General features: G+C 32.2%; 3 protein-coding genes across 6 annotated transcripts; all 3 read left to right on the top strand.

Annotated features, from left to right (window-relative positions):
* The first annotated feature begins 1,691 nt into the window (after nt 1–1,691).
* LOC129315396 (putative disease resistance RPP13-like protein 1) lies at nt 1,692–7,098 on the top strand. Of its 4 annotated transcripts, XM_054959051.1 has the most exons (5): nt 1,692–2,344; nt 2,432–5,400; nt 5,514–5,602; nt 5,828–5,916; nt 6,062–6,343. In XM_054959051.1, the coding sequence occupies exons 1-2, from the start codon at nt 2,014–2,016 to the stop codon at nt 3,055–3,057; spliced, it is 957 nt and encodes a 318-aa protein (XP_054815026.1). In that variant the 5' UTR covers nt 1,692–2,013; the 3' UTR covers nt 3,058–5,400; nt 5,514–5,602; nt 5,828–5,916; nt 6,062–6,343. The 4 variants fall into 4 exon arrangements, with proteins under 4 accessions (XP_054815026.1, XP_054815024.1, XP_054815025.1 ...); XM_054959049.1 differs by lacking the exons at nt 1,692–2,344; nt 6,062–6,343 and adding an exon at nt 6,931–7,098 and having other exon boundaries at nt 3,068–5,400; XM_054959050.1 differs by lacking the exon at nt 1,692–2,344 and having other exon boundaries at nt 3,068–5,400; nt 5,514–5,618.
* Nucleotides 7,099–12,592: 5,494 nt separating this feature from the next.
* On the top strand, nt 12,593–17,926 carry LOC129315354 (putative disease resistance RPP13-like protein 1). Its single transcript, XM_054958990.1, has 4 exons — nt 12,593–12,974; nt 13,071–15,940; nt 16,091–16,166; nt 17,017–17,926. Exons 1-2 carry the CDS (start codon nt 12,656–12,658, stop codon nt 13,565–13,567), a joined length of 816 nt encoding a protein of 271 aa, XP_054814965.1. The 5' UTR covers nt 12,593–12,655; the 3' UTR covers nt 13,568–15,940; nt 16,091–16,166; nt 17,017–17,926.
* LOC129316657 (putative disease resistance RPP13-like protein 1) lies at nt 13,652–15,424 on the top strand. Its single transcript, XM_054961060.1, has one exon. The coding sequence runs from the start codon at nt 13,652–13,654 to the stop codon at nt 15,422–15,424; it is 1,773 nt and encodes a 590-aa protein (XP_054817035.1).
* Nucleotides 17,927–19,927: the final 2,001 nt, after the last annotated feature.

The following is a 19,927-nucleotide window of genomic DNA, read 5'->3' on the forward strand; positions in this document are numbered from 1 at the left end:
GTTAAACTACATATGTTAGATCAAAATACTGTTTTTTCAAATATAAATGTTGTTTAAAAATCATTCAAATTACCAAAAAAATTAATGCATATATATTTTTTTACTTTTTTTTATTTATATTTAAAATTTTTTATTTATATAAATGTAATTATTTAGTAAAATTTTCTAAACTTTAAATATATAAATTAGCCAAAATAATATTTCAAACAAGTAGTTAAAAAATTAATGAAATAAACACTTAACATAATAAATTACTCACTAAATTTTATATTTATTTTTTAATTTTAACACAAAATTTTAAATAATTTACTTAAATATCGATATACTTATTTAAAGTTTTCAAAATTGGGGGAGAGAGAGAGAGAGAGAGAAGACAAATTGGATTATAAGGGTAAAATAATAATTTTAAAATTTTCAACATAATTATAAATAAAAAATTAAGTATTTTAGAATATTTAATGAAATATTCCTAATAGTATTAATAATTGGATTAAAGTGTAGGTTTGGAAAAATAGAAGGGAGGTCTTTATAATTTAAGCAAAATAAATAAATGTCACTGTATTTTACTCTAATTTTTTCGAGTTAATTAATGTGTTTTAACTTTTAAAGTTTTCCATGCTTCCAATAACATAAAAAAAAAAAAACTTTAGTACTTATAATAAACATGGAATAATTTGGAGAAAAAAAAAGAATGTCCTTGGGAGAAGATAAACAAATATCTGTTATAACTTAATTTTCTCAATCAAACATCACCTTAATTTTAAAATACGGTATGATCCGCCGCTGTATCATCCACATAATGCACTGTCAATCTGCATCCAACTATTAATATTAATAATGCTATAACAACTTTTATCTGTAATGATGGATGTTTATGATAAATCAAAGCATAAGGATTCAATATAAATAAAATAAATTATAAAAATCTGATTAAATATTAAGGTGAATTATAAGAACTTATAAATTATTATTTTTTATAATTTTTGTAGCAAGACAAAAGTAAGACTTTGTCCATGTTTAAATTAGCTTTTGTAAAACTAAAGTTTTTATAAATTAGAGTTGGCAAACTGAAATTTAGATAAGAACTAGTTATTATGAAGAGATTTATGTTCAGATGTTTTTTTTCCCCAAAAAAGTCAGTTTATCAAAATTGAATAATATTTGGGTAAATAAATTTAAACAACATACGGATGTTTAATCACTAAAAATAGTCATGAATTTTATAATATGTATTTTATTTAATGGATAAAAATATAAATATATGTAAATTTAAAATTAAAAACAATATTAAAAGTAAAAACAATGTTATAAAATGATTTCACTAAAAAAGCCATAAAAATAAATAATTTTTGGCCGTAAAAAGTAAATAAAAATTAAAAAATTATTTCACTAAAAGTATATAAAATAACTAATATAACAAGAAAATAAAACAAAGTAGTAACAAATGAAATAAATAAATAATTACAAAAATCAATGACACTACTGCTTGTTCATCCTCTCCCACAACTTGCTCAATCATCTCACCGATATGGACGTGCGAAGAAGCATAGCTAATTAAGCAAATAAGAACAGACAAGCACAAGGAAAGAGTAAAAAAAATATTAAGGATAGAGAGTCAGAGAAGCAAGCCAACGCAACGCAAGCCATGAGCAAGTTTGAATAATCCAAACCTCTCTTTTATATATATTGTGGTTTCGTCATCTTCATATATTCCACAAGCAAATCACTCGTAAATATATGATTGACTATTGAATATTGATACTAGATTCACGATCCACTTACGTTAGCATGATTAGCTATAATTACTTTAAACAACAGATACACTGCCTGTTATAATAATCCTAATATTATTTGAAATTAGTATTGACTTCGACGCGCAGATCACCATTTCGACTGATAATATTATTGAAGTATATTACCAAACCTCACTATCTTCTTCCATCTTTCTTTCTCCAGTTTTCTTCCTCCGTTGCCGATCATCAATACCTTCTGCTAAGTTTTACAGAAAAAGCAATGACTGATCAGTTAGCGTTGGTGGCTGGAGCACTTCTCTCCGCTGCCATTGAGGCAATTATTAAGAGATTGAATTCTGGTGAGATTCTTGACTTCTTCCTCCATGTCAAAAAGATGCAGGATTGCTTTTTGCTGAAAAAACTGGAGATGACCCTTAACAGTCTCAACAAAGTCATGGAAGATGCTGAGGAGAGGCAATACAGTGACCCTTATGTGAAGCGCTGGCTTGATGAGCTCAAACATTCAGTCTTTCAGGCTGAGGACTTGCTGCTTGAGATTGCAACTGAGGCCTCTCAAAAAAAGCTGCAACTTGAACTTCATCCCACCACAGGTAAACTACGCAACTACTTCACTTCCATTGCGAATTCATTTGACAAACAAATCGAACCAAGGATCCAGAAACTTGTTGATTACCTAGAGTGCTTAGCAAAGCAGAGGGAGGAGCTGGGCTTGAAGGAAGGCCCTGGGGCACTCACTCAAGTGGGAGTGAAGAGGAAAGTTTTCAAGAGAATGCCAGAATCTTCTTTGATAGATGAAGCTCATGTCTTTGGTCGAGATGCTGACAAAGAGAAAATAATCAAGATTTTATTATCCCCTACCAAGGGTCAGAATCAATACCCAGTGGATGTGATTGCCATCAAAAGTATGGGTGGAATGGGCAAGACGACTCTGGCGCGGCTTGTTTACGAAGATAAAAGGATGACAAAACGATTTCAATACAGAGCTTGGGTATGTCTTTCGGAAGAGTTTGATCCTGTTCAAGCTACAAAAGCAATTCTTAAAGAACTTGATTGTTCAATTCAACTTGGGAGATCGCATGATTTAGACCCAAATCAACGTAAACTACAGGAAAAGTTGAAGGGTAAGAAATTTTTCTTGGTTCTTGATGACGTATGGAATCGGAATCGTGCGATTTGGGAGGCCTTTCGAACTCCTTTCAACTACGGAGCTCCAGGAAGTAAGATTCTCACAACGACACGTGAAGAAGAGGTGGCAAAAGTCATGCAATCTAGATATTCATATTTTGGAGCCCTTACAAGATGAATATCCTTGGAAGTTATTTGCAAACAATGCGTTTAGCTACCAATGTGATGATCCGGAACTTGAAGTAATTGGTAGAAGGATTGTTAATAGGTGTGGAGGGTTGCCTTTGGCCATAAAAACATTGGGAAGTTTGCTAGGTACAAAACTAACTCCTCAATATTGGAATACAATTTTGAAGAGTCATATTTGGTCTTTATCAGAGGATGAGAGCAATATTATCCCATCTTTAAGGTTGAGCTACCACTATTTACCTTCTCATCTTAAACGTTGCTTTGCATTTTGTGCTATCTTTCCCAAAGATTACTCAATAGAGAAGGATGCTCTTATTCAATTATGGATGGCTGAAAGTTTATTACATTCCACTCAAACCAATAAGAGCTTTGAATAAGTGGGCAATGAAATTTTCAATGACCTAGTGTCTAGGTCTTTTTTTTGAACCATCAAAAAGAATGGCAATTGCTTCCTAATGCATGACCTTATGAATGATTTAGCAAAGTCTGTGATGGGAAAGTTTTGTGTGCAGCTTGATGTTCATCGGCCACAAGAAATTTCAACAAAGGCTCGCTACTTTTCTTATATAGGAAAAGAAAATAAAAATCTTGAATTTTTTGAGAAAGTTTTCAAATGCAACCAATTACGTAGTTTCATCCAATGGGATGAAGCTTTTTTCTATAGCTTTTGCATAAATGATAATATAATATCCAAACTTTCTCATCTCAAGTACATACGGCAGTTATCTTTGAGGGGATATCAAACTTTCGTAGAATTTTCAGTTGATATTAGCAATTTAAAGTATTTGCATTATCTTGATCTTTCTGGGACTTCAATTCAAAGCTTTCCATTTTCAATGTGCTTGTTGATTAATTTACAGACATTGAAATTGAGAAATTGTCATCATTTGACTAAGTTGCCATCCAATTTTCACAAGCTTATTGACTTACGTCATCTTGACTTGGATGGTTGTCGCATACAAAAGATGCCAAAATACATGGGAAAGTTAAATCATCTCCAGACAATGAACAAATTTGTTGTGGCAAAGAAAGGAGGATCAAGTTTGAAAGAACTAGGTGCCTTAAACCACTTAAGAGGTACACTAACCATCTCAAACATGCAGCTCATAAATGATCTTACAGAATTGAGAGGGGCCAATTTGAAAGAAAAGCTGTTGGATAAACTTAATTTGCAATGGCATTGGCAGGATGGTTATAAGTTTAATCATCGTCATGTAGATGCACAACATGAAGAGAACATATTGGAAGTGCTTGTGCCAAATCACAGTGTAAAAGAGCTCATTGTTGAACGATATCGAGGCACTAAATTTCCAAATTGGCTTGGTGATTCACATATTTTACCAAATTTAATGTCTTTATCTTTTTCATTTTGCACCAACTGTGTATACTTACCACCACTTGGGCAATTACCTTCCCTCCAAAAACTTAGGATTGAAGGATTGAAAGGAATAAGAATGATAGGCAGAGAGTTTTATGGGAATGGCTCTTCCAATGCTCCATTTCGTTGCCTTTCATATTTAAGATTTGATGACATGGGAAAATGGGAATTGTGGAATATTTGTCAGGAAGATGAAAGTTTCCCATGCCTTCAAGAGCTTCATATCCTCAATTGTCCTAGACTAACAAAGTCTCTACTTCCACACCTTCCTTCTTTAAGAAGACTAGTTATTATAGGGTGTGGAAAACTAGAGACTACACTTCCCAAGTCCTCTTGCATGGAAGATCTCTACTTATCAGGTTGTCAGAAGATTGCAGTAAAAGACATGCCCACATGGAGCTCCACAGATGTGCTTCAACCTCTTCATGACCTGACATTAAATGACTGTGCACAGTAGGAATCACTTCCTCGAGGAGGCATGCTTTCCAACCTACAACGCCTTCTAATCTCTTTTTGTCCCAAACTCACTGGATCTCGCAGGGATTGGGGTTTGCATGAGTTATTATCTTTGAAAGAACTTGTAATTACTGGTGACCTTGAAGATGGAGAGTCCTTCCCTGAGAAGGGTTTGCTGCCCTCCAATCTCCACTCTCTTTCACTCAGAGATTGTCCCAATTTGAGAAGAATAAATTATAGGGGTCTTCTTCACCTCTATTCTCTTACTTCCTTATCTTTTGTAAACTGTCCTAGCATGAGTTTCCAAGTCATGCCAAAGGATGGTTTGCCTCCGTCCCTTTCTCATTTATCAATTTAATATTGTCCGATACTTCAAAAGAGGTGTGAAAAGGAGACAGGACCAGATTGGCCTAAAATTGCTCACATTCCTCATGTACTCATTATCAAATGAAAACAAAACTAAGATGCAGAACACTGACTCTCATGCCCTTCTAAAAGGTACTTCATCCACTTTACTCCCATATATGTATAATATTCATGTCATTCATAATTAATAATTCTCGTTTTCCTGAGGTTTATTTGACATCGTCTTCTCATTCCCTGCTAAAAAGGCATCTCTCGTACTCAAGAGTAAGGATGCTATGTACATTCCCCCCGATGGAGCAATGCTTTGATGGGACTGCCATTCATGAAATTAAAGGTTCATTCCTTTGCATGTAATGTTGTTCATTTGCTCCTTACCCTATGATTTTTTTTTTTTTTTATTTATTTTAACACCTCACGCTTTTTCCCCCATGCAGAATGTATGATACTAAATGCAGCAAAAAAAAAAAAGGGATTTTTGGTTTAATCTTTAGATTAAAAGAAAAGGTTCCTTATAATTGAAGCTTAAAATTTACTGGGTCATGTATTTTCTCGAGCGCAGATTTCAAGAAGCTGAATGAAGGAAATTTCTCAGATACATGAATCAATGGATTAGAATTGTGGAGTGAACTACATCAGAGAAGAATTTTGGTGAGGAAGCATTCTCATTTCTTGTGTTGTCTTGTCCTAAAACCTATGTCACCTTATCGGCTTTTAGAATTTCAAAACATGTGAGCAGCTTAATTCACCGGTTTAATAACTTGGTACCACATGGGTAATGTCCTCTATTTTTCAGACAGCAGACATGATTGGCAGAAGCGATTAAAGAAATAGAATGCAACTCTAAGCTTCTAATACTATGGGAGTTGTGAGACTACAATTAGAATGCTGGAGTCTCTCCTTTTTTGTGTGGTTATTTGTTTCTTTAATTAAAATGTTATGTATTCTATTGTCTCTTTTTATTTTTTTCATTTGTTTGGTTGACATTTTTATTGTGTATTTTTTATTTCGGTAAATAATAGGCTTCATTGTTTTTAACTGGCATTGATCTCTAAAATTTTGATGTATTTATTTTTGTTGACTGTATAACTATGGTATTCCTCAACTATAAGTGAATGTTTATCAATAAAATTTTGAGATATCATCCTTTTTTTTTTCTTTTTTAAAAGGATGAAAAAGAAAGAATTTCTCTCCAACTATTACTCCTAGAAATAAGAAATATGTATGTGACTCTTATGGTACTAAAGTGAAGATTGAAATTTGTGGAGATGGAACCAATTGAAGCAGAAGCACTCTGTTTTATGCTTGGCTTGATTTACTTTTCACGCATCCTTATCGTACATGGATTTCGGTTTGTTTGACATAAAGCAAACATTACAAAATGTAGTTGATCTTCATCTTTGCAAGGGGTTACAATTAACAAAATCAATTGATAAAATTAATAAAATCAGTTAAACCGATCAGGAAAATAAATGCATTCATGAATGTGTCTTCTTTGGATGAGATGATGCCGAGAAAGAATGGGAAAAAACTCTTGATAAACTGTCGACTGGATGTGAACTTTAGTGAAGTATTGATAGAATTGGCAAAATCCAGTGTTTTTTTCTTTCATTGCAAGGTTTGTTCTCTTTCTCTTAAGAAAATTAATTTGTCTTCTTCCAACAGAGAAGAATGAAAGCTTGCTGCATCAAGACATGTTCTTTGTCAAATAGCGTATAGCTTTTCAAGTTCCATTTGCAAATGAGTTCACCAAGTTGGTGAGTGGACGAAGGTCATCAGATTTTTTTTTGAATTCTCAGAGATCAGAGAGTGAAGTGAAGGCGTACATCAGCACTGGTTCTTGTTCTTGTGGATGTTTGAGATAATCTTTCATTTTTAACTAAACTATTATTTTGAGATTTCATACATTAAGTTCTTATGGACTTTGGAATATTGCAGAATCATTGTCTTCTGTTACAATCATATGTGAATACACACCCATATTATGCTTGCAGATCATCAAGAATATTAAAAAAATTATCCTTCTGACAGCTACCACCCGCAACTTCTAACGTGGGATTTCCCATGTAATGCCTTTTTTTTTTTTTTCAACCATTCAGCTTAACAAAATATGCAAAAGTACGAAAAGAATAAAACTCAATTTAAATCACACCATTATAGTAAAAAAAGGTTTAAAACCAATAATTAGACTAACCATGTTAACTAAAAAGACAAAACTTCTAATTAAAAAAGTGTACCATAGTTAAAAAGAAAATCAAACACACTTATAATTAATCAACCATAGTAGATAATTAAAGGATAAAAGTAACAATTAAAACCTACTATGATTGGAAAGAGAACACATTATATCTGGAGAAAAAAAAAACCATGATAATGATCTCCTACCACCATAATAGATAGAACAATTCTTACTAAAATATTTTACAAAGAATATAATCCTTTCAAAAACTCATTTCATTGACAAAAAACTAATCTATACATGACATTGCAAAAAAAAAAAAAAACAAGTGGGCAAGGGTATTTGGAAGCCCAAACAGTTAATTGAAATCAATTTTACATTACAATTCACATAACATCACCTTCAATCATGCTTTTCATCATGTCCATATCCAAAACATTAATCATTCCATTGTCAACAAATTCAAATAGCATGGCACATGCAACAACCTAAGATTTCAGTCATTTACAAGCACTCTCATACAACAATTAATAAATAAATAATCAAAGTAGGAAAATGTTCCTAATTGACAATATATAAATATCCAGCACATGAAATAAATCTAAGAGGTCATTACAAGGAAACTAGTAGCCTCAAGCCTCCCAAGTCCTTCTTTCATGACTGTTAGAATTTTCACTTGTAAATATTAATAAACAACGAGGTGAGATAATGTTCTGATAACCAAAAGATAATTTAAAAGAATATGCAATAATGGATTACAAGTAGTAAAGTGGGGGAAAGGAGTTAATCAACAATAATAATCATAATAAATATGCATGATAATGATTAACATCTCTTATAATCTTTTTTATTCACTTTGACTGAACTTATGAGTTATAAATAATAATAGGTTTCACCCACGTTACTAAATTTCACCAAGCTCTTCAACTGAGAGTTGCATTATGAGAGAAAATAAAATTAGTTACGGACAATTCTCAAGCTCAATTATTTGTTTCACATAAATCACTTCATAAATATAATAGTCATCCCACTTTACTAGGTTTTTAAGCAATGTAATATAACAAATAATTTCATTATAATTTTTATTTCATTATACTTATTGGAAGCTTGTATAAAAGTTTACTTAAACAATCTTTTAATTCAAAGGCAAGCACACAAAAATAAATCTCCAATAACAACAACAACAGTAATAATTATTAAATTTGAAACTTCTTCTAAATTCCCAATTCTCACATATAACACCATCTCAATCATTCGCTAATCTAAAATAACTTATTAGATATTCTTAATTAAAATCTACAACCTTAAAACATTCAAATTCTCAACTTTCTACAGTTAGAGTTCTACCCAAAATATTTACTTTGTAAATATCAACTTCAATCAACAAACTAAATCGATTAATTCTTAATGTAACTTCCGACAAACATAATCAATCCATTAAATTAAAAAAAAAGTATCACCATATTCATGAATCACAATTCATCAAACCAACTATTTAGGTAAATCTAAATAATACAAACTCTAATTCCAATATGATTACCCCCATTAAAAAACTAGAGTTAAAGGGCAAAAATGCATAAGAACTCTTTTTACCAAGAGCTAGCATCCAATATCTTTAAGTTAAAAAAAATGCAAGAGTAGCCATGAACTCTTTTCAATGAGGGCATCCTTCCTTGAACTGTTAAATTTGCCTAAGGTCTGTTAATTTTAACCATTAAAAAAAAGGAAGCAAAAATATTATGTGCCAAAATATTCAAAAACTTTTTCTCTAGGAGTTTCTGGTATTCTTAAGTCAAGAATGATAAATAGATACTCATTCATTTTATAAAAGAGCTAAACTTTTTTAATAGCCAATAATTCTGACGAGTCAAACTCAATTTAGATAAGGCTTATTCTAATCAAACTTAAAATACCTAAACATATATTAAAAAAACCCATATATATCTAGACCAAGCCCTAACATCTCAGGCTTAAATGGGCTCAGCTCATTTAGGTTTGGAATTTGCTTAAATTTCTTTAGACTTAGGTGGCCCAAATAAAACTCAAGTTGAGAAAATTTTCTGAACTTTTGACTTAGCCTCAAGATTTTTATGATTTATTTAAGTTAGTCTATTAAGTTTGGCCTAAATTATTAGTTATAATCTTTTTGAATTTGTTAAAATAACTATACATTCATCGTTAAATTTAAAGGATAAAACTTATAATAAATCTAGAAATGTTGGCCTATTTTATAAATTGGGCTACGGCATCTGTGCTATATATCCTATTATATCACTATTTTTGCGTGATACTCCCACAACGACCTCTAGCCAAAATTAGCGAACTGAAGTCATGAAATAATCCGTACATCATAATCTGGTAATATTGGGTTGGCCCTTTCCAACTCATATTTCATAATTAACAGTGGCAAGTGGACTTATTAGAATGTGTATGACTATTTGAACACAAAATTTCGGATTTAAATTTATGTGAATGTAAAAAATTTCTTTGATAATTTTTTTTAATTGAACTTAACAATGTTTAAGTCTGACTCATTAATTCCGATAGTTATATTGAAAAAAAATAGTGGACTTATCATGCAATTACAACAACAACAAATCATATCTCGTGAGATGAGGGTTGATTATATAGATTGCACCACATCATTGTGCTGCATCATCAATCAAACTTTTAAAAATATCATATTATGGCTAAAGTATATATTTAGTCATTTAACTTTATACAAAATATCATTTTAATTCCTTGACCATAGCATTGTTAGTTTCATCTTAATAAATTTTTACGTTAAACTTTTAAAAATTAACAAAAATATTCCTAAATATTGACATATTAAGTTTAATTTTTTTAAAAACAATGAATAATACAAAAAATAATCATTTGAAACTAACGATATCAGAGTTAAAGGATTAAAAAGATACTTTATAAAATTAAGGGACTTAACTGAAACTTTATAAGATTAGAGGATTAAAAGTATACTTTAACCATCATATTATTAACTAAAAGGGTTTGTTAAATAACTTTTATAAGTGCTCTTTTTGGTTTTCCTCAATCGTTCTTTACAAAACTCAAGATTATCATTTCCAATCTCTTTATTAGTGCCTCCCACGACTTTCTCTTTATATGTCCAAACAATCTAAACTATTTTCTTCCATATTCCCCTCACCAAATACCACAGTCACTTTTTCTTACATATACTTATTTTAAATTTTATCTTTTCATTTATGCTCGCACATTTATCTTAATGTTCTCATTTCTATTAATACTCAAGTGGAAACCCTTCAACTCTAAGGTTGTCCTTCATAGCTTAAGTTTGTAATTAATCTCTTCTCTTAACTCTACTATAAAAACTATATCATCCTGAAAAACATGCAATTGGAGATTTTCTCTTAAATATGTGCAGTTAAAATATCTAAAACTTAAGGCCCGTGTGGATTTCAGTTGGATATAATTAATTATGAAAATAATTGATTAATATGATTGATTTTGATTATAATTAATTATGTTATAAGATAGTCTATTTGTATACTGTTTTTTTAATTAATTTTAGCTGTACAAATTATCATAAAAGACATTACTTTTTAAAACTAAATTATTGACAAAATTATATTTAATATTATTAAATTTGTTAAACTTTATTTAAAAAGTAAACTATATCATTTAACAGTAAAATTAAATTTATAAACAACCTCCTATAGCTTATTTAAAAACATAATTCTAACTCAATAATTAATTATCAATTTTTTTTATTGTTTGGGTAATTTTTACTTAAATCAATTATTTTGCCTCAAAAATTGATTGCACGATCTATCCAAACACGCTGCAAGCCAAGTGGAAAATAGTTGTTTTTTTTTTTGGCCAAAATAATAATATTACTAGTCGAGTAAAGTGGGAGGGCATTCAATAGATGATGAATCAAACCTTGTGGATGGGGGCTTGTTAATGTTGAAATTTGATATAACTAATATTATCAGTTGGCGTAGAATTCATTTTTATGAAATTTGGGATTATAAAATTCCGGGACTTCGTGAAACATGATTATATATTGATTAATAAATTTTTGAAGCAACATGCTGGAGAAGAGTACGCACGCATTAATATTGAATATTGATGTCAACATCACTCACAGACAAAAGAGTTCGGCCACAAAGAGAGTCTCTCATCAGGAATCAAATGGCACGGGAGCTTGATTAAGCTGCAATTACCTTAAACAAAGCACCTACTACTATAATAATCCTAATATTAGCATTGCGCTGCTCAGTTTGCATGTGACTCCGGTGCGCAGACCATTTTGACTGATAATATGAATGAAACATCAACGAGAACCTCACTTAGCTTTCTTCTTCCATCTCTCTCTCTCTCTCTCGCGCTTGGTGCTCAATGCCTTGTGCTCACTTTTACAGAACAAGAATGGCTGAGATGCTGGCTGGAGCATTACTCACCCCTGCTGTTAATTATATTTTTATTTTATTTAGTATCTCATAATACATTGTATATTTATTGCTCCTTCTGGTCACACACACACACACACAGAGATATGTAATTTTATATTTTAACGATTAAAAACGTCACAATGTGCCCCTTTCGTTAATTACAACGTAACACTTGTTATTTTTTGTGTTATGAAGTCTATATTTTCTCTCATATTATCATATGACTTAACAATTAATATCTTCATAATTAATGAGAGGGGACACAAAAAGATGTTTTTAAATATTAATTTGAAAAAATGGCACACACAAAATTAGGGTTTTTTTTTTTCAAATACTCTTGATCTTATAATTTGAAGTCAAAATTGTCCAAATAATTAAACAAATATGTGACCTAACACCAATTATCTCTAAGTTAGGCCTAGTTTTAAGTTTTTAATAAGATTTTGTGTATGAGTATTGAGCATTATAGATGGAGTCTAAATCAACACAAAATTCCAATTTAAGATGGCTTCTAAAAGGGGAAGTAAACGTAAAATAGCAAAGAGAAGAAATAGACGTTGGCTGTTTGTACCTTTTGCTTTTGAAAAGTGTGGCCCCACCTAAAAAGAAAAAGAAAGGGAATCACTCATTATGTCGGATTCGAATGTCTGAGCAATTTCGTCAATATATCCTTCGACCCAAAGTATCAACTATCCTCACTTTCCTCTTCCATCTTTCTTTCTCCAGTTTCCATCTTTCTTTCCTCTGCAATACCTTGCGCTGACTTTTACAGAAAATTGCAATGGCTGAGGTGCTGGTTGGAGCGTTTCTCACCCCCGCCATTGAGGCGCTTCTTGAGAGATTGGCTTCTGGTGACATTCTTGACTTCTTCCGAGTCAAAAAGCTGCAGGATGGCTTCTTGCTGAAAAAACTGGACGTGACCCTTAACAGTCTCAACAAAGTCATTGAAGATGCTGAGGAGAGGCAATACAGAGACCCTTATGTGAAGCGCTGGCTTGATGAGCTCAGAGATGCTGTGTTCCAGGCTGAGGATCTGCTGCTTGAGATTGCAACCGAGGCCTCTCGACGCAAGCTCCAACTTGAACTTCATCCCACTACAGGTAAACTACGCAACTGCTTCACTTCCATTGTGAATTCATTTGAAAGACAAGTCGAACCAAGGATCCATTAACTTGTCGACTACCTTGAATGCTTAGCAAAACAGAGGGATGAGCTGGGGTTGAAAGATGGTTCTGGCGCACTGACTCAAGGAGGAGTGATTGTGAAGGGGAAAGTATTCAAGAGATTGCCGGAATCGTCATTGATAGATGAAGATGATATCCTTGGTAGAGATGCTGACAAAGAGAAACTAATCAATATTTTAATGTCGCCCAACGAGGGTGGGAATGGATCCCCAGTGGATGTGATTGCCATCGCAAGTATGGGTGGGATGGGTAAGACAACTCTTGCGCGGCTTGTTTACGAAGACAAAAGGATAACAGAAGAATTTCAACACAAAGCTTGCGTATGCATTTCCGAAGAGTTTGACCCTGTTCAAGCTACAAAAGCGATTCTTAAATCACTTGATGGTAAAATTGAACTTGAACAATCAGATGATTTAGATCCACATCAGCGTCAACTAAAGGACACGTTGAAGGATAAGAAATTTTTCTTAGTTCTTGATGATGTATGGAATCGGGATCATACTATCTAGGACTCCTTTCGAATTCCTTTCAAATCTGGAGCTCCAGGAAGTAAGATTCTCATTACAACACGTGAAAAATGTGTCGCAGAAGTCATGTGGTCCAGAGATATTTATTGCCTGGAGCCATTACAAGATGAATATTGTTGGGAGTTATTTGCAAACCATGCATTTAGCGGCCAATGTGTTGATTCAGAACTTGAATCAATTGGTAGAACAATTGTTAGCAAGTGTGGAGGCTTGCCTTTGGCAATAAAGACATTGGGAAGTTTGCTGGGCACAAAACCAACTCCACAATATTGGGGTGAAATTTTGAAGAGTGATATTTGGTCCTTATCAGAGGACGAGAGCAAGATAATCCCATCTTTAAGGCTGAGCTATCATTATTTACCTTCTAATCTCAAGCGTTGCTTTACATTTTGTTCCATCTTTCCAAAAGATTACTTGATAGAGAAGGATGTTCTTATTCAGTTGTGGATGGCTGAAGGTCTGTTACATTCTGCTCAAACAAGTAAGAACTTTGAAGAAGTGGGCAACAAAATCTTCAATGACCTACAATCCAGGTCATTTTTTGAACCATCAAAAAAGAATGGCAATTACTTCATGATGCATGATCTTTTGAATGATTTAGCAAAGTCTGTGATGGGAGAGTTTTGTGTTCAGCTAGAGGTTGGTCGGGTGCAAGAAATTTCAGCGAAGGCTCGATACTTTTCATTTAGACGCAGAGCAACTGAAAATCTGGAAACTTTTAAGAATTTCAAATGCCACCAATTACGTAGTTTCATCCTATTGGATGGCTACGTATTTTTTGACGAAAATGATAGACTATCTAGACTTTCTCATCTCAATTACATACGAGAGTTATCTTTGGCGGGATGTACAAATTTCCAAGAGTTGGTAGATGATATTGGCAATTTAAAGCACTTGCATTATCTGGATCTTTCTGAGACTTCAATAGAAAAATTGCCAAATTCAATGTGCTTGCTAATTAATTTACAAACATTGAGATTAAGGGATTGTCATTGCTTGGTTGAGTTTCCATCAAATTTTCACAAGCTCATCAACTTGCGTCATCTTGACTTGGATGGTTGTGATTCCATAAAAAAGATGCCAAAACATATGGGAAAGTTAAATCATCTCCGGACAATGAATCATTTTGTTGTGGCAAAGAAAGGAGGAGCATGCTTGAAGGAACTAGGTGCCTTGAACCATTTAATGGGTTCACTGACCATCTCGCATATGGAGTACATAAACAATCCCATGGATTTGAGAGATGCCAATTTAAAAGAAAATTTGGATAAATTATGTCTAAATTATAAGTGGTATGACTATAATGGTGAAGCAGGACCACATCGAGAAGACATATTAGAAGGGCTTGAGCCAAATAATAATTTAAAAGAGATCATTGTTGAATATTACGGAGGTACCAAATTGCCAACCTGGTTGGGTGGTTCACACTTTTTACCCAATTTAGTGTCTTTATCTTTGGCACGTTGTGCCAACTGTGTGAACTTACCATCACTTGGGCAGCTACCTACTCTGGAGAAACTTGAGATTACAAAATTGCATGGACTAAAGGTGATAGGGGAAGAGTTTCATGGGAATGACTCCTCCAATGCTCCATTTCGTCGCCTTTCATATTTAATATTTTATGACATGGAAGAATGGGAAGAATGGAGTATTTGTCGGGAAGATGAGAGTTTCCCGTGCCTTCAAGAGCTTCATATATATAATTGTCCTAAATTGAGAAAGTCTCTACCTCCACACCTTCCTCGTTTAAAAAAATTATCCATAATTGGCTGTAGAAATATGGAGGCAACACTTCCCATGTCTTCTTGCACGGAACGTATATGGTTGAGGAGCTGTTAGAAGATTACAGTAAAAGATGTGCGCACATGGAGGGAATTAACACGGCGAGATCGAGGAGGCATGCTTTCCGCCCTACCAGATTTACCACTCTTCAGAGGCATCGTGGAGAAGATCACCTTATTGTCTTGGTATATGGTTTTGGGTGAAAATCGGTTGAAAGAAATTTCATTTAGTGATCATGACTTTGAAGATGGGGAGTCCTTCCCTGAGGAGGGCTTGCTGCCGTCCAGCCTCCAATCTCTTTCATTCTCAGGTTGTCACAACTTGAGAAGATTAAATTACAGGGGTCTTCTCCACCTTCATTCCCTTGCTTCCTTATCTTTTCGAGACTGTCCAAACATGAGTTTTGAAGGCATGCCAGAAAATGGTTTCCCTCCATCCCTTTCTCATTTATCTATCCAAGATTGTTCGTTGTTGGAGGAGAGGTGTAAAAATCAGACAGCACCAGATTGGCCTAAAATTGCTCGTATCCCTCATGTCTCCATACGCAGAGCTTGACTCTCATTCTGCTCAAAGGTAATTCATCCACACGTGGACAATATTCATGTTTTTAATAATTCATCATTTTGTCTTTGTTTTTCAGTTATTATCATTCATCGAAATTATATCATTGCATGCTCACTTTAATTACATCTCTCTCATATGGACTCTTCTTAATTTGGATAGACATTCCTATAGCTAATATCTCAAGTTTCTTGGAGCAGAACAACATCATTTATCAATACTACTTATTCTGGAAAAGGTACGCACTTCCTCTTTACAAATGCCGCATGCCTACTCGACAACGTCCACTACTTTCCATTAACGAAAAATCCTCTCTAAATATTTCATAATTTTTTTATTAAAAAAATCTCTCCTCCGTGTTTTGTTGTCCCCGTTTCTGCATGAATAAATGCACAGTATTTTACTGAGACATTTTTTGAAGGTCATTTGTATGTTCGAGATCTTCTTCAGTTACATATTAAATCTCTAGTGATTGATAGTTATCAGTTTTCGGTTATGAATCACAACACATTCTGTTACTCTGTTTTACATCAATAGATTTAGCTTTTATATTTAACCAAAAAAAAAAAAAAATCAGATCATCTACTCCTTCCTAATGGTGATTATATATATAAATCAAAACAAATACCCCTCTTTACTTAATATTTTAAAACATATCAAACAATCAGCTATATTATCACTTCTTCAACACTTGCGGTATTCATTGTGGCTATTGATTCTAGTTTGAAATTTGTTTTTTTTTTCCCTATTCATACTTTAAATTTTTTTTACTTCTTTATATTATCTTGATTTTTTATACACAAGCAAAGAGGGTATTTGTTCTTCTACATTTTCTAAATTTCTATCAATTGGTGAACTTTTAAAGAAAAATAACGTTGTTATACTTTTATTAGCGAGTCAATAGATAGTCTTATATAAATAGTTTTTTTTACTGTATTATTTTATGACCTGAGCTAAATGGATTTAGTCAGGCTATTTCATCATTGTGGGTAAAAATTAACGGCTGAATTTTTTTTCATTTATTATCATTCCTCTAAATTATTGCATGATTAAGACCTTATAATGTTTTGTATTTATCGTATGGCAAGATTCCTGAAGCTCCATTCTGCAGTTTCTTAGAACAGCACATGAAAACTGCTTGTGATGCTTGAAAAGGTACTTCCTCTGTATTAATCCTATATGCTTAGCAATTCTCTGCACTTTTCCATTTCTCATCATATGCTATATTAGTTCATATTTGGCCCAAAAGAAAAAAGAAAAAGAAATCGGATCACTGCTCCTTACTAATGGTCATTTCTGTTAAATTGATAATTCTCAAATAAATGAATGAATGGATCAGAAGTGTGGAGTGAGATATATCAGAGAAGAATTTTGGTGAGGAAACATTCTATCTTTTCAAGTTGTGTTGTCCTAAAATCTGTGTCACCATATGACTTCTAAGAATTTCAAAACATGGCAACTTAATTCGTCAGTCTACTAACTTGGTACTGTTGGTTATGTCCTCTATTTTTCAGTGCCATGCCAGCTGAGTTAAGGGAAACTTCATATGGCATATATGAATGTCAGAAACAATTAAGGAATATATGCCAGAAACAATTAAGGAAATAGAATTCAACTTTGAGCTTGTTGTATGATGGGAGCTGAGACAACTTTTAGAATGCCAGAATCTCTTTTTCTTTTCGCTGGTTATTTGTTTCTATGATTTATTTTTCGCGTATTTTTTTCTTTTCTTTTTTTTTTGTTTGGTTGGTATTGTGTATTTTTTATTTTAGAAAGTAATAGGCTTTATAGTTTTTAGATGGTACTGATGATCTTTAAAATTTTGATGTATTTATTTTTGTTGATTGTGTAACCACAGTATTCCTCCCCTTTGTTGATTGGAGGCACTGTCCCTTTTTCTTAAAAAAAAAGGGAGGGGGGATCAAAGAGAAAGATTTTCTCTCTCCCCTCTCCAACTCAATCCTAGGAATAAGAAATGTGTATGTTACTTTTATGGTACTGAAGTGATGTCTGAAATTTGTGGAGATGGAACCAATTGAAGTAGAAGCACTCTGTTTTATGGCTTGGCTTAATTAATTAAATTCCATGCATCCTTACCACACATGGATATCAATTTTGTTTGGTGTATAGGCCTACATTACTGAATCAATTAAATCAGTTAATGAAATCAGTTAAACCGATGGGAAAAGAAATGCATGCATGAACGTGTCTTGTTTGGAAGAGATGATGCAGGGTGCAAATTGAAAGAACTCATGAACCTGTTGAGTGGATGTGGACTTTTCATTGAACTGGAAATTGCTGAACCATTGTCTTCTTTTACAATCTTGTGAACTTTTAACAAATGCAGAATATCAGAATCGTGCTTTGCAGACCATCAACAATATTCAAGAATTATCCTTCCAACAATTCTTCTTAACATCTAATATATATAACACATACAAACACCCGGTACAGTCCTCGTTCAACCTTTGACATATATGTGGAGAAGCAAGAAATTATTACAACACCACCTCTGATTTGATTCTCCAAAACAGAGTGGATTAAGTATCAATATTATTATTATTATTATGAACAAACCAATCAATTTGTTTCTCTGATAAGGCCGAATTACTTCTTCGGTTAAATTAATAAAATCCGATATTCGAGTTGAATGAAACTTGATTACCCCAGCAGCAAGCCCATTAGAAAACAGAGAATTGTAAAGAAAGTTTATAAATTTAGCCTTTTGATATATTCCAATCGAGCAAATAAAAATATCATATATTCCATATCAATTCGTTTCTTTCTTTTTATTTTTCAAATCTTTGTTTTCCCACGCGTACAATTTGGATGAAGATCTTCAATTATAGAGTTGCTACGTGCCAAGCATTTTCACGTAACGAATGATTACATAAGAGCATTTTCTTGACTTGATGAATCCATTAACTATAATATTGCACATGATAATTTTTGTAGTAATGAAGATATTGTTATAAATTAGTCTAATCCTTAAAAAAATATTTGATTTGATTTGATTTGATTTGAGGGTAATATAGCAGTCAGCTTTATTACATGGCATTGACCCCAACTAATTAGAGTGAATAATTTGGATAGACTAAGGTTATTTGGATTAGATTTAAAATATTTGAAATGTGAAAAAATTCATAAGGCAAGCTTGGCTTGAATGCCTGAATTATTAAATATTATATTATTTAAAAAAAATGACAATTAGAGACTTCATAAGAACATTAATGACAATTATAAACCCAAATTATTTAAATTGTAATAATAAACCATAATCCTTACTTGCAATAAATTATTTTTTATTGATTGGTTTGAAATTCACAACAAACTTTAATAAATTTTTAACTAACGTTACAAAGATTTTCAATTATTTTTTGTTGATTTTTTAAATGATGGAAAAGTAATTGGCTTGAAATTAATAACTAACTATCATAAATTCTTAACAAATGCTACGAATACTTTCAAGTATATTTAGTATATTTTTTAAGTGATTTATTTATATATTGATAATAAAAAAATTATAAATGATTGGCTTGTAATTCACAACTGACTCTCGTAAATTTTTAACTAAAGTTACAAATAATCCCAAATGTATTTACTTGATTTTCCAAATTATTTATAGATATATTGAAAGTAAAAAATTAAAATTCACAATTCATTTTCATAAATTTTTAATTAACGTTACAAATAATCTTAAGTGTATTTAGTAAATTTTTTGATTTATTATTTGTATTTTTTTAATTGCAAGTAAAGATCATGATTTATTATTGAGATTTCAATAATTCAGAGTCTGTAATTATTATTAATGTTCTTAGAAGGTCTCTAATTGTCATTTTTGCTATTATTTTTCTCTATTTTTAGCCAATTTTAATTTTTACATTAAAAAATTAAGATTTTTCAAGCAGAAGAACACTACAATACACCTTTTCTCTCATCCTTATTAAAGTGAGACCAAGCATAAAAAAAATGAAAATGAAAGCATATAAATTAACCTCT

Source organism: Prosopis cineraria, unplaced genomic scaffold, assembly GCF_029017545.1.
Source record: "Prosopis cineraria cultivar Desert tree isolate PC_DT_omini unplaced genomic scaffold, ASM2901754v1 PC7, whole genome shotgun sequence".
Classification (NCBI taxonomy): Eukaryota; Viridiplantae; Streptophyta; class Magnoliopsida; order Fabales; family Fabaceae; genus Prosopis; species Prosopis cineraria.